The sequence below is a fragment of the Penaeus japonicus genome, unplaced genomic scaffold, assembly GCF_977035675.1.
Source record: "Penaeus japonicus unplaced genomic scaffold, GWHDUDI00000001_assembly GWHDUDI00000014, whole genome shotgun sequence".
Lineage (NCBI taxonomy): Eukaryota > Metazoa > Arthropoda > Malacostraca > Decapoda > Penaeidae > Penaeus > Penaeus japonicus.
The window spans coordinates 29,697,786-29,710,285 of record NW_028234416.1 but is presented as its reverse complement, the minus strand read 5'-3'; the positions used below and the strand labels follow the sequence as shown (position 1 = coordinate 29,710,285).

At 44.1% G+C, this 12,500-nt stretch overlaps 1 protein-coding gene across 7 annotated transcripts in view; it reads right to left on the bottom strand.

Moving 5' to 3' along the window:
- Positions 1-12,500, bottom strand: part of LOC122252901 (uncharacterized) — a 133,476-nt gene that overhangs the window by 17,346 nt on the left and 103,630 nt on the right. For 5 of the 7 annotated variants that reach the window (XM_043015583.2, XM_043015584.2, XM_043015586.2 and 2 more), the window contains exons 6-7: positions 1,756-11,928; positions 822-857 (exon numbers count right to left, since the gene is read on the bottom strand). In XM_043015583.2, the coding sequence (XP_042871517.2) occupies positions 822-857; positions 1,756-11,928 (10,209 nt within the window). The remainder of the gene's footprint in view (positions 1-821; positions 858-1,755; positions 11,929-12,500) is intronic. The other 2 variants (XM_043015589.2, XM_086544136.1) reach the window with 1 other exon arrangement.

The following is a 12,500-nucleotide window of genomic DNA, read 5'->3' as shown; positions in this document are numbered from 1 at the left end:
ACAAAGACATCCATAGTGTTAAAACATAACATGTCAAAACCCGACAAGATAAATATTACAAAGGGAATGAAGTGGGGAGGGGGGGCAAGCTCAGCATATCGCAACATGGGACTCATAACCACTGTTAACAAGATTACAACCTAAGCGAGCTGGGAGAGGGTGAGAAAGATAGAGAGAGAGAGAGAGAGAGAGGTAAGAAGATAAGCTTTCAGAACATAACGTCCCATTCACATTTTGGGGGAATGGGTGGGGGTATGGGATGGGGGGGGGGGGTATGAGGGTTTGTGCGTAATGTTTATAGGAGTAAAATCATGAATGAAATCATAAGACCCCGACTGATTAAAAGGTCTTTTGATTACGTAACGGCATAAGTAGTTTGTAAGTTTGCTAAAGTGTACATGTTAGTCTCTAGTACACATGCGTTTTATTTTTTTCTCGCTCTTGACAAACTATATATGCATGTGTATATTAATGTGTATATATGTATATGTATATATACATATATATATATATATATATATATATATATATATATATATATATATATATATATATATATATATATATACATATACACATCATATATATATGCCCATAGTGTAATGCCTCCTTTTGATTTACTACAGTCTTATAATGACTATCATATATAGCTCATGGGTAACAAATAAGTCATCTAATATTAACAAAACTAAACAGACATCGCCTACATACGCTGATAATAAAACATGCGTTATTTGAAATATCATCTAGAGTTGAGGTTAATAGGCCATGGTATTCTAGAATAAGCAAGGATAATGCAACGTTGATCATACTGAACGTACCTCCAATGCCAGCCAGTGAACCTCTGAAGCCGAAAGCTGGAAGTGGAATAAACAGACAGGCATATGAGTACCTTAGAATATGGATAAAAATGCCTTTTTTTATTCTCAACCAAACTTATTTCTGGAGATTTGATGTGAAGGCTATAGTTTTAGAGGAATGTGTCAATTTTCTTGATATCGTCAAAATAAGTTTTCACTTACCTACACTCGCTATATATTTCTAAAAAAAAATATATATACATAAAAAAAATCCTGAAAAGTAGCTAGGTAAAAACAAATATATTTATCATAGCAACCACAAGGTCATGCACCTATGTTAGGTATAATGGGTATTAGTCAAGCCACAATCAGATGGCTGTAAACAACTAATCAATACTGGCGTTTGAACAGCAATTATCAGATGCAAGTTCTACGCCTATCATAGCACATACAAATATTTACAAAATGAGAAAACAAGCTGGATTAGTAACAGGACAGTAAGGAATCAAGAGGTATATTTGTGTATTCTTATGATTTGTTAGTGATAAGTGCTTGCGTGCAGCGTTGAGTTTGTAGAGCGTGAAAGAATTCAACGGAGCTGCCAGTTCTGGTCATTTTCGACCTATGTGAAAACATGCTGTTCCTACTTATATCATCTCTTACTATGTATCCACAACCCGCTTTTATTGGATTCGAAATATCTAATGATTAAGAGAGTATCTATAATGATTATGAATAGGATAGATGAATGTCAGGAGGAAACGGTGTAAAATGCATGTAAACTTTCATGCAGACTGATACAGAAGAACGGTTTTAGAAATGTCACTATTTATGGCATAAGTTGAAACTATACACTACGTATGGAGTTAGAGTTCATACGGAGTTAGAGTTCATACGGAGTTAGAGTTCATACGGAGTTAGAGTTATCTTGCTGACATAAGAGCATGCAACTTACCCCTAGAGGAGGACTGCTGGGGTGCAGGAAGGGTAGGTGACACCTGTGACTCAGTGTCAGTAGTGGAGGCCACCACGTCCTCAGTGAACAGCGAGAGGGTTGGTGAGGCATCCGGAGACGCAGCCGCCGAGGTGGGCGAGAGTGAGATAGAGGACAGGCTCAACAGTGGGACAGAAAGAGAAGGTGCGCCTGTGGTGGTGGTGATGAGGGCCGGATCAAAGAGTTCTGGGGAATCGGTGATGAGGTGGATTTCTTCCTCGGCTAGAGTGGTGAGCGTAGAAGTCAGAATGGTAAGCGTAATTGACTGCTCTCCACCAAGAATTGGAAGCAAAGTGGTGGTGGCGTAGGTACTATACACCACATTAGACGCCATGGAAGAGGTAGTGGATGGTTCTTGAGTACGGGTGCGTCGACGAGTGCCTTGGCCACGTGTGCGGGTGGGAGCCACAATCTGAGTATAGGTTCGTTCACGCTTCAGAGCCTCAATGATGTCAAAGGAGCTAGTAGTGAAAGTGAGCTGTGTTGGTCTTACGAATCTTGGTCTTGAGGTAGAAGTTGTTGGAGTAGAAGTCTTGGGTGTAACTTCAGACAATTCATCCACTGGAAGAGTTTCATCTCCGGTGGTCTCATCCAAAGGAAGGGTTTCATCTTCAGTGGCTTCATCCAATGGGAGGATCTCAGTTCCTGTGGTCTCATCCAATGGAAGTACATCACCATTCTCATCATAATAATAATCATCATAATAGTAATCATCATAATAGTAATCATCAAGAGCAATGCCATCCTCCAGAGGATCGATTTCTTCAATCACAGGAGCATCTGTAGGTTTGGCTTTGTCTTCAAGCAGTGGTGGGTCTGTGGGTTTGACTTTGGGCTCTGGTGCAGGTGTAAATCTAAGACTCGGTGCTTCTGAGTCATCTTGATGCACGAAGGGGCGTGCAGGACGAGAACTTCCTGGACGACGAATGATTGGGATGTCATCCCGCCGAAGGGAAGTGCGAGGAGGCCGTGTAGGTTTTGTCGGAGTTGGTGAGGGTACAGGAGCATCAGTTACTGGAGGAGCTTCAGTTTCAACCTCTTCAGTAAAAGGCTCCTCAGTTGGTTTAGGTGTGACTCTGTCCCTGAATCTTGAAGGCGGTGTCTCTGGTTGTCGTCGGCTGTTTTGAAGGCCGAAAATAGAGGGCCTTCTGGTGGGCTGAGGTGGCTCAGAAACATCTTCCACACCTAAATCTTCTGGCTCTCTAGAAGTGCCTGGCCTTCCACGTGGTCTCGTGGGAGCAGTTACTGTTGGCCTTTGACGTTGCCTTGGAGAATCAGTTACTGGTTGTTTGGGAGATTCAGTCAATTCTTTGCTCCCTAGGAATGTCTCTTCCTCAAGAGCAGCTGTCGTTACTCTCTCAGGAAGTGTTCTACTGAAGGAATCCGGCCTTGGTTCCCTTGTTTCCGGTGCTACTGGTCTTCGCCTGGTGACTGTAATGCGATTACGCTGACGATTATCAACAAATCTTACGGTACCTCGCCCTCGGTTCCTTATACCTGCTCTTGATGGAGAAGATTTTGTCAGTTCTGCTGTTGTTATTTCATTTACTGGCAATGTGGTTCTTTCTCTTCCCCGCTGATTTGGGAGTGAAGTCTGTTGTCCTCTGCGGGTTGCTCTAAAGCTGCTGGTGGTAAGGACTGGTGTGCTAGTGGTTACAGAAGCTTCATCCTCTGCCAGTGAAGACTGAAGGGAAGCAGGTGTAGTAGTGGAAATACTCAAAGGTGGTTCAGTTGTTATTTCAAGAAGATCTGTCTGCTTCTGCTCTGTATTTTTCTGGACAGCTTCTGGTGTGATGTTAATTAGCGTTGCAGAAGCAAGGAATATCTGTGTAGTAAAAGTATCTATAACACGTTCTCCCACGGTAGCAACACTAAATCCTGTTTCTAGAGTATATAGTCCAGTAGCAGCCCTTCCAGTATGGAAAGTAGGTAAAACTGAAACAACTGTAGGATCTATCTGATTTGAGACAGTTACTTCTCTTGTAGAAACTGAGAAGGGAGCCTGATTTTCATAAAGAGTGTAGAGGTATGAATACACTGTGTAGAAGGTATTGACTGTAGCTACCAAAGGACGGAGTGGACTAGCTACAACAGTAGGCTGTGGGAGGCGCCTTGTCACCACCACACGCCGTCGGCCCCCTGAGAGTGTTGTGGTTTTGTCTGCAATATCTTCAGTTTCAGTGAGTTGAACTGGACGTCTTTTGGTGACAGTAACACGCACACGGCGACTAGAACCTGGTTCACCTGGTATTTCCTCCTCTTGATCCTGTTCCTCCATCTCCATAATCTCATGAGTTGCCTTTATAGTTGCTTCATTGGTTCCCTGCAGAAGAACATCAGGTTGAGCTGCATTCTCATTTCTTTTTAGATCACCATCTGGGAAGAAGTTTAAGGATGGAGAAGCAGGCGTTTCACGGAGCAACTGTTCTGTGGTTACAGGTTCATCTATTGGAAGTGTTTCACCCTCAAGTTCGTCTTTTTGGTTAACAGGCCGTTTGCGGGTGATCACAACACGACGCCTGTCTTCAGGTGACTGCTGGGAAACAGGTCGTTTACGGGTGAGGACAACTCGGCGGGGATTCTGTGCAAGGTTTACTGGGTCTTCCTCAATGTTTTCATCTCTAAACAAATCTTGTTCAGAAGCAAGATTCTGCTGTGGTATCAACTGCTCAGCTACTGATGCTGGAACTTTCCGACCAGATGGCCTTTCAACGAAAGGTTCTGTAGGGACTTTATCAAATGCTTTGGAGCCCTGTGATTGCTGTCTACCCAATCCTGCTGGTTCAGGGGCTGACTGGAAAGATTGACTAGTCGGTTCTCGGATGACTGGCCCAAATGGCGGTTCTGGCTCTTCAAACACTGGATCAGGAACTGGTCTTGGCTTTCCTGGGATGATGGCATCCTCCAGGGTAAATTTAGACTGTATAGGAACAGCTGATAACAAAGGTGATTCTCCACCAATCCTGGTAAAATCATCAAATCTCACATTACCATGAGTAGCCAATTGTGTGATGGTTTCCTCAGAACTTTGCACATACTCACGCCCAATATCGTCAACAAGTGTTGTATAGTAAGTGAATGTTGTGTAATAGGTTGTTGGTGCCTGTAGCTGTTGGATTTGCTCAGAAATCAGGCGGCTCTGGAATCGTAGACCTGGAATATTGAACTGTCCAAGAACAGGACGCTCATCTTCAACGATCTGCTGGCGGGTTCCATCTTGGATCTTCCTGGCACCTGGGAGTCGAAGCTCACCTTGGTTTTCATTGATACCCCTTTGTGCACTACGAACATTCCGCTTGAGCGGGGTTGACTCAGCGGGGCCCTCCCATAAAAAAGGACTTGTTTGGTAGGAAATGCTTTCAGGTGATTGATATGAATATTGACTTAAATCTCCTAACACAGATTCTAAGCTTGGTGTAACTTTTCTTATATCGCTAGTATCAATTTCGTTCATAGCAGACATTATGAACCAATCCATGTCATCTGCTTCATAAGTTTCTGGGAGTTGGAAGATACCCTTGTCTGTCTCTATGTAATGTGGAAGGATTGTTGGCTGCACATCCTTTGTGGTGAGAGAACCACGTTTGATACGAGTTGAATCACCACTTAAAGTCACAGTTGACAGTAGGGTTGAAAACTCTCCTGGCCGCTTTCCTGAGACATACAGTGTCACAATAGAAGTTTCAACTGGGGAAGGCGTTGGGGGAGATGGTGTGGGAATTTCTGTTCTCAACGCTTCTTGCTTTTTTAATGCTTGTTCCAGCAATTGCGGGGTGATTGACTGTGTATCAATAGATGGCTCACGTGTGGGTCTCATCTGTGGGGACTGTTGTTGCAACTGACCCTGAAGAAGGATTGGCAGAAGTTGGTTAAGGGGGTTGGGATTGATGAAAGGGGATGCAGTATTCTGTGTAAGTATAGTTTCTGTGCTTAACTCAGTAGCAGTGATAACTTTCACCTCTGTGTCTACAACTGTGGTCTGAATTGTTTTTCCACGTAAAATGACAGGAATAGCCGTTGATATGTGGTTTGTCACAGTGGTGACATAGGAACGCGTGTGCACCCTCTCACTGGTCATGGGCTGTCCTAAACCAAGAGCAGCAAGTAGAGGATTTTGTTGTTGCTGTTGTCCAAGAAGCAATGAAAGCAATTGCTGGATGTCTCCAGAAGCTTTGGTTTCTGTTACTGTGATTACATTGTAGGCAGTTGTTGGAATCTCTACAGGGACTGAAGTACGACGACCTCCAACAAATGTACGTGTGTGTGTCACTGAGGTAGTTTCCACAGGATCTACAACATAGTGAGTGATATCTTTTTCCCCAGCAAAGGTGCTAAGGACAAGCCTGACAGTCCCATCAATAGTACTTTGTGTGATCTGATCAGGCTGAATTATCTCTGTTTGTAAGGAAGCTGTGATAACTTCCTTTTGAAGAGTTTGTCCATCTTCAACTACTGGGATAGTGGCTTTTACAGGGATTTCACGTGTTACTGTGATTTCTTCCTGAATCAAGAAACCTCCATCATCACTTGGAAAGATTGCAGGTGCTTCTGTTGTAATGTCAGGGGTTGGTTTCTTTCGGAATGCAGTTATCGGGTTTTCTTGTGGCTTGTTGCGGTTTGACTCCCGAGTGCTGCCTCTACTACTGGTTAGTGTTGGTCTCCTAACAGGACTTCTAGAGGGAGGAACTATTGGGGACTGGCGATTAGGGGTAAATTTACTGGAAGGACGGAAATTGTTATCTGTAGAGGGACGTCTAAATCCTCTTCCACGGATGTTTCCTATGGGAACAGTACTCCTTGTTCTGCTTGATCTGGGTCTTTGAGGAAGGCTGGTGCGGCTAGTTGATGGAGTTGGTCTTGACTGGCGGGCTGTAGAACCTCGAGCTCGAGGATTCTCTCTTGTAGGTGCAGAAGGTGTTGATTTGGCTTCTGGTTCTGGGGCACGACTCCTTCCACGTGAAGGGGTCAGTGTGAAAGGAGAATTGTTGCTTGATCTTGGAGGAGAGGGAGCTACACGGGCAGTAGGGCGTGTAATTCTCGCTCTACGAGAAAGATCAGGTGGAGGGTTATTCCTGCTAGGTCTTGCATTGCCTCGAGAAGTGCGTTCCCCAAAATTTGCCTGACGCTTTCTCCTCTTCAAAACTGTAACCTCTTGTGCCAAAATTTCATCGAATTCTGCTTGTGTCAGTAGTCTTCCCCCAGCTTCAACATACACTGGATTTAATTCTGAAGCTTCATTCTGTAGATCTCTGTTTCTTCGAGGGAACAATTTAGATAGATCAGTTCGATCAGTTCGGTTCTGGCGGAAGCGGTTACGCCTAGGTGAATTTGTGGTCTGCCTACGGAAAGATACTGGAGCTTCAGTTGTTGGGTTGACAATAGGTGTTATTTCAGTAATCTCCTCTGGTTCATCATCTTCTTTTGGAGTAAAGCGACTAGCACTTGCACTTGGTCTCTTTGGTGTATTTGGTCGACGATTAAAGAGTGTAAATGGGATAGAAGACCGTGTTCCTGGTGTATTTGAAAAGGGGACAGAGGATCGTGTTCCTGGTGTATTTGATGGTTGTCTTGGGCGGAAACTAAAAGGCCTAAAGCCTGATTCAGGGTTGTTTGACGAAGATTTATCATCATCATCTAGAATCACTTCAAGGTCGGATTCTGGGGCAGCTGTCACTGTTAATCCTGAGAAAACAGAGGATGGTGATATGGAGCTGGCGCTTCCTGGGAAAACAGATGAACGGGTTCCAGCAAATCTGAAACCACCTGGACTGCTGGAGCCTCTTAGCACAGCTGAAGTTGAACCAAATCTAAAGCCGGAGGTGCTTCCTGGTCTTGCACTGCTAGTCCTGCCAATACCAGAACTAATACCAGAAGCTCCAAATGCCCCAGGAGTTGAGAACCGGAAGCGGAGGGAGGATGTCGGTGTTGTCCTTACTCCTGAAGTACCAAAGCCAAACCTGAATGGACGACTGGACGAAGTTGTTGTTACATCTTCAGAATTGCTTGCAGGTGTTGCTGTCACAGTTGGAGTCAAGTCAGTGTTTGTGACAGTTGCAGACCACTGTCGGAAACTTGAACGCCTTATAAATTGGAAGAGATCTGGCCTATTGCGGGAACCTGAGGGTCGTTTTTTGAATGTTGGGGTAAATTGTAGTTTACTCTTTGTTGTTGGAGAAGGAATAAGAACCTCTTCCTCTGGTGGCTCAGTAACTGCTTCTTCCTCAGGTAAAGCTTCTGTGGCTGATTCTATGGCTAATGTATCTGTGGCAGCATCATTCAATGATGAGTCAAGAGTTGGTGTGCTGAAAAGCTGTGGTCGAGTAGTGGGAGCATCAAGGACACTTTCAGCAATTGCTGAAAATAGCTCTTCAATGGTAGCAAGACTTGATGACGTTTTCTGAGTAGTTGTTGGGAAGAGGAAGAATGGCACAATTTCACTTTCTGTGGTCGTTTCCTCTGTGGCAGTGGGAAACAGAATGAATGGAGTGCTGGTTGACTCCTTTGTCTTCGAAGTTGGAAGAATGAAGAAAGGAGTTGTTTCTGTTGATGTCTCTTCACTAGTTATGGGGAAAATGAAGAATGGAGTCGATGTGGTAGTCTCCTCACTTGTAGTTGGGAAGAGGAAGAATGGAAGAGTTTCCTCAGTAGTATCCTTGGTTAGTGTTGGCAAGATGAAGACAGGAGTACTTGTGAAGGTGGGAGCCACAGTGAAGCTGGTTGTCGACTGAATCTGAGCATATAGGCCATCAACCACTGTTCCAATTATATCTGTTGAGAAGATAGTTGTAGTTCCATCTACCACGGTGCTGCCTCGAATGGTTGATAGTAGTCCAGTCGATTTTGAGGGAAGAACAATGGATGATTTGGTTGATTCTTCAGTGGTTGTAGCAAACACAGGAAGTATGGGAGTGGCAGTTACAACTTCAGTTTTCGTCTCCAATCGGCTGTTTACAATTGTGGAGTCACCTATGTAAGTGGATGTGTAATATGTGTATGTCGTATAGAACGTGGTCACAGCAGGAGTACTAGATTTAGTAGTGGATACAAATGTTGGAGATAATGAGGTTGTGGAAAGCAGGTCAGGAACAACAGTTGGCTTCACTTGTGCAGTTGGTGTAACAACATTAGAGACTGTCTTCTCAGAGCTCACAGAAGAAGTAGTATTCTCCCTGAAGTATGTGGTCCAGTAGGTGTAAGTTGTGTAGTACGTGACAGGATATGTAAGTACTTCAGGGGTAAGAGTCTTGTATTTTTCTTGGTCATCAGGATCCGATAACACATTCGTTTGAGTCTCAAGGCTGCTCACAATAGATGAGGTGCCTGAGCGGTAGTATGTGGTGAAGTAAGTGTATGTGGTATAATATGTGCGTGGTAGGAAAGCAGAGCTGACTTCTTCTTCGGGGTTTAGTGAGGAATCCAAGGATAATCCAGGAGCCTCTGTCACGTCCTGTGCGGAAGAATCTGTCGATGATTCTGACATAGACTCAGACATAGATTCGGTGTAAGATTCAACTACTGATTCGGTGGTCAGGTCATACTCATCAATACTGATTGCTTCAACCACTGCCACATCATTTAGTGGCGTAGTAGCAGGAGTAGTGGTAGCTGTTTCTAGTTCTGTTGCAGTGAAAGTAGGAAGAATAAGTGAGGTGGCAGTTGAGAAATCATTCTGGATACCTTTGGTGTGCACCTCCGTATGACTAGAAACTGTAGATGACCCATCAACAAACAAGGTGGTGTAGTATGTATAGGTTTTCAGTTCTTCAGTAGGAAAAACTTCTGGTTCTTCAGTGGGAGTCACCTCAAGTGTGGAATCTTGGGTGAAAGTGAATGGGCGAAGGACTGTCGATGTCTGCAATCTTGTGGAAACAGTAGTTTGACCGTTTTCGAAGTAAGTTGTGTAGAGGGTGAGGGTGGTTACATGGTCTATCAAATCATCAACTGGATCAGGCTTAAAAGGTGATTCTGTTTGGTCATTTTCTTTGTCTGTGTCCACAATCTGTTGCTTATTGGGACTAGAAGCAACAGACCTACCGAGGGCATTATCAACAATTTCTTCAACAACCTTTGGAGGCAGATCTTCTGTTGTAGGTCCCTCAAAATCATATTCGTAAAGATCAAAGAATTCTGTGGTTGGTTCTGGGTAATCAAAGTTTGTTGTTGTAGTGATACTTTCAAATGGCTTAGTTGCCTGGATATCTTGTGTGGAGGAAAGTGGTACGAGATAGAAAATGCTAGATGTGCTCTGTACAATTTGAGCATATTGGCCCTGTATGTAAGTACCATACACATAGGTGGTCAAGAGAGTCGTCATGTCATTCATTACAATGGTACCACCAATGGAAGACACAAGACCTGTAGGATACAAATCAATCGTGTTGAAGCGCCGAGTAGAAATGGTGGAAAGGACCTCATTGTCTGTGGCATGATCATCCAGTCCTGCTGTTTTCACTTCTGTTCCTTCGGCTTTGGACACCATCATTGTTTCCATATTCTTTCCATCAGCAACATTCTCTGCTGTCTTAAGTGGAGGAGTTTGAGAGGGGGTTCCAATAATGAGTTCCTCTTCAGTGCGGCGAGAAGTAGCAAGACGAGGTGCCAAACTTGTCACCTCAGGAACCTCTGTCTCCAGAGTTGGATTCAGAACCTTAGTAGGTGCCACCTCTTTTGTAGGTGCAATTTGTGGTTTGAGAACCTTGTTTGGCGAACCTGATCGTGGGGTGAAAACTACCACAGTATCAGCAATGGTGGTTGTGAAGTCTGCAAAACCTACATAGGTAACAGTGGGGAGGTCAGAATCATCACCTCCAGTTCCGAGGTTGAATTTTGCGCGAATATCATCAATGGACTTTCCTTCGCGCTCAGATGACTGCTGGTGCCCTTCACTGACACTCTTCCCAACAGATTTTACAGTATTCTTAGAGACTCCCACGACAGCCTCAAGGGGTACATTAGAATGATCAATTGTAAAGGTAGGAATATCGACTTTGACAGGAGAGGAAGGCTGCAAGTCAGCAATGATTTCATCTCCGGTAAAATGTACCTTACGGGCTCGCAAGAGAGAGTCATCAATTTCGTTATCCATTACATCAGTCTTGCGAAGCTTTTCTTCCATGCTAAGTACTGTCACCTCAACTGGGTTTACAACAGAGGATGCTTGTATGATGCGAGTATGTGCTACTGGGCGTCCAATGGTGATAGTGAGCATGCTTGTTTCACCACTCTGAGTCTGAGCACCTTCCATCTCAAAACCTTCGGATCCTTCGATGAAAACTCCTCCCATTTTGCGGCCATCAAACATTCCCTCACCCATCAGGAGGTCAGGGGCAACAGTGGCATCGATAACATGAGTTTTGGAAGGCATTATCACTTGGAGGTCCTTCTCCATGTCGACCAGAATCTTCGATTGCACTCCTCCTTTCTTGACGACAACTTCAGTGTGCATCATCTCAGAAGGCTCTGCTTCTCCCACAGCTAAGGAATGTCCTGGCAAGGCAGTGTTTCCAAAGAAGAAGAGGTACGTGCGGAGATCCTTGACGTAAGACCCAGTGAACACATCATATGTTGTAGCCTGTGTAACACCTTCTTTGATGAACTGTCCTTGGGTTCCCATAAGAGTCACAATTTCATCTCCTACCGGGTCGGGCTTAAGGATGCCGTCCACCAAACTCACTTCTAGCTTTGCATGCTGACCACTGGGACTTTGCGTGAAGAAAGTACCGTGGACAGGGATTCTCACAGGAGCTGTTGGAGACAAAGCAAGGTTTGGGTGAACATCTGTTATCGTCTCAATCAGTTGTGCGTAAGTGCCGTCAATGTGGGTTCGTAAATAACGTGTCGTCAAAAGCGTGGTCGCATAGTCATCAGCAAGAGTCTGCACCTCAGTCGACACCACTCCTTCGGGCTTGCTGCCGGCCAACCGTGTAGGCAAAGAGAAGAAAATCCTCGATGAAGTCGACGTGACCTGAGTATACTGGTCCTTCACGTGAGTACCGTGAACGAGAGTCACGTACTCAGAGGTTGTACCGTCGTTGATGAAAGTACCGACACTTGAGTGTAAGAGTCCGGTAGGTTGATCGTCTTCGAGATGAGGTGAAGCAGTAGAAGTTGCGTCGATTACCACCGTCCTGACCTCTGCAGAGTCGCCAGTTAGCGTCAGTAAAGTAAACGCAGGGATGATGGTAGGGTGAAAGTGAAATTTTAGATGTGCATTGTGATTATCGTGGCGCTTGTGATATGTGCTAAAATAAATGAGGTAGTTTGTGTTCGTGAGTGATTTTAAAGTGTAAGAGTGAAAAAAAATGGTTCAATAAAAAATTATAATAAAAGTAATTGTGGGAAAGCAGCTAGTTTTTGTATCATAACAAGTGATCAATATATCCATTTTGCAAGAAAAAAAATGGTTTTCTATAAATAACACATGTTCATTTACATGTTAAAACAGCCTACGTCATTGATCACTAGTCATGATACAGTGTTACAGGTGCTGAAGTCTTGACAGTGTGGTAAGTCAACGTTGCTGAGGTATGACGCGAAGGTCCGTGTTGTCAGACAGTAAAACAAGTCGTAAGTAGTCACATGAAATTGGTCATATATGTCTTAAAATAAGATGTCAAGATGGGAAAAAGAAATGGTGATGAAAATGTGCTCATTAATTGAAAATTGTGCTACAGTTTTCACAAGAGATAAAAAAATAAGTAAATTAT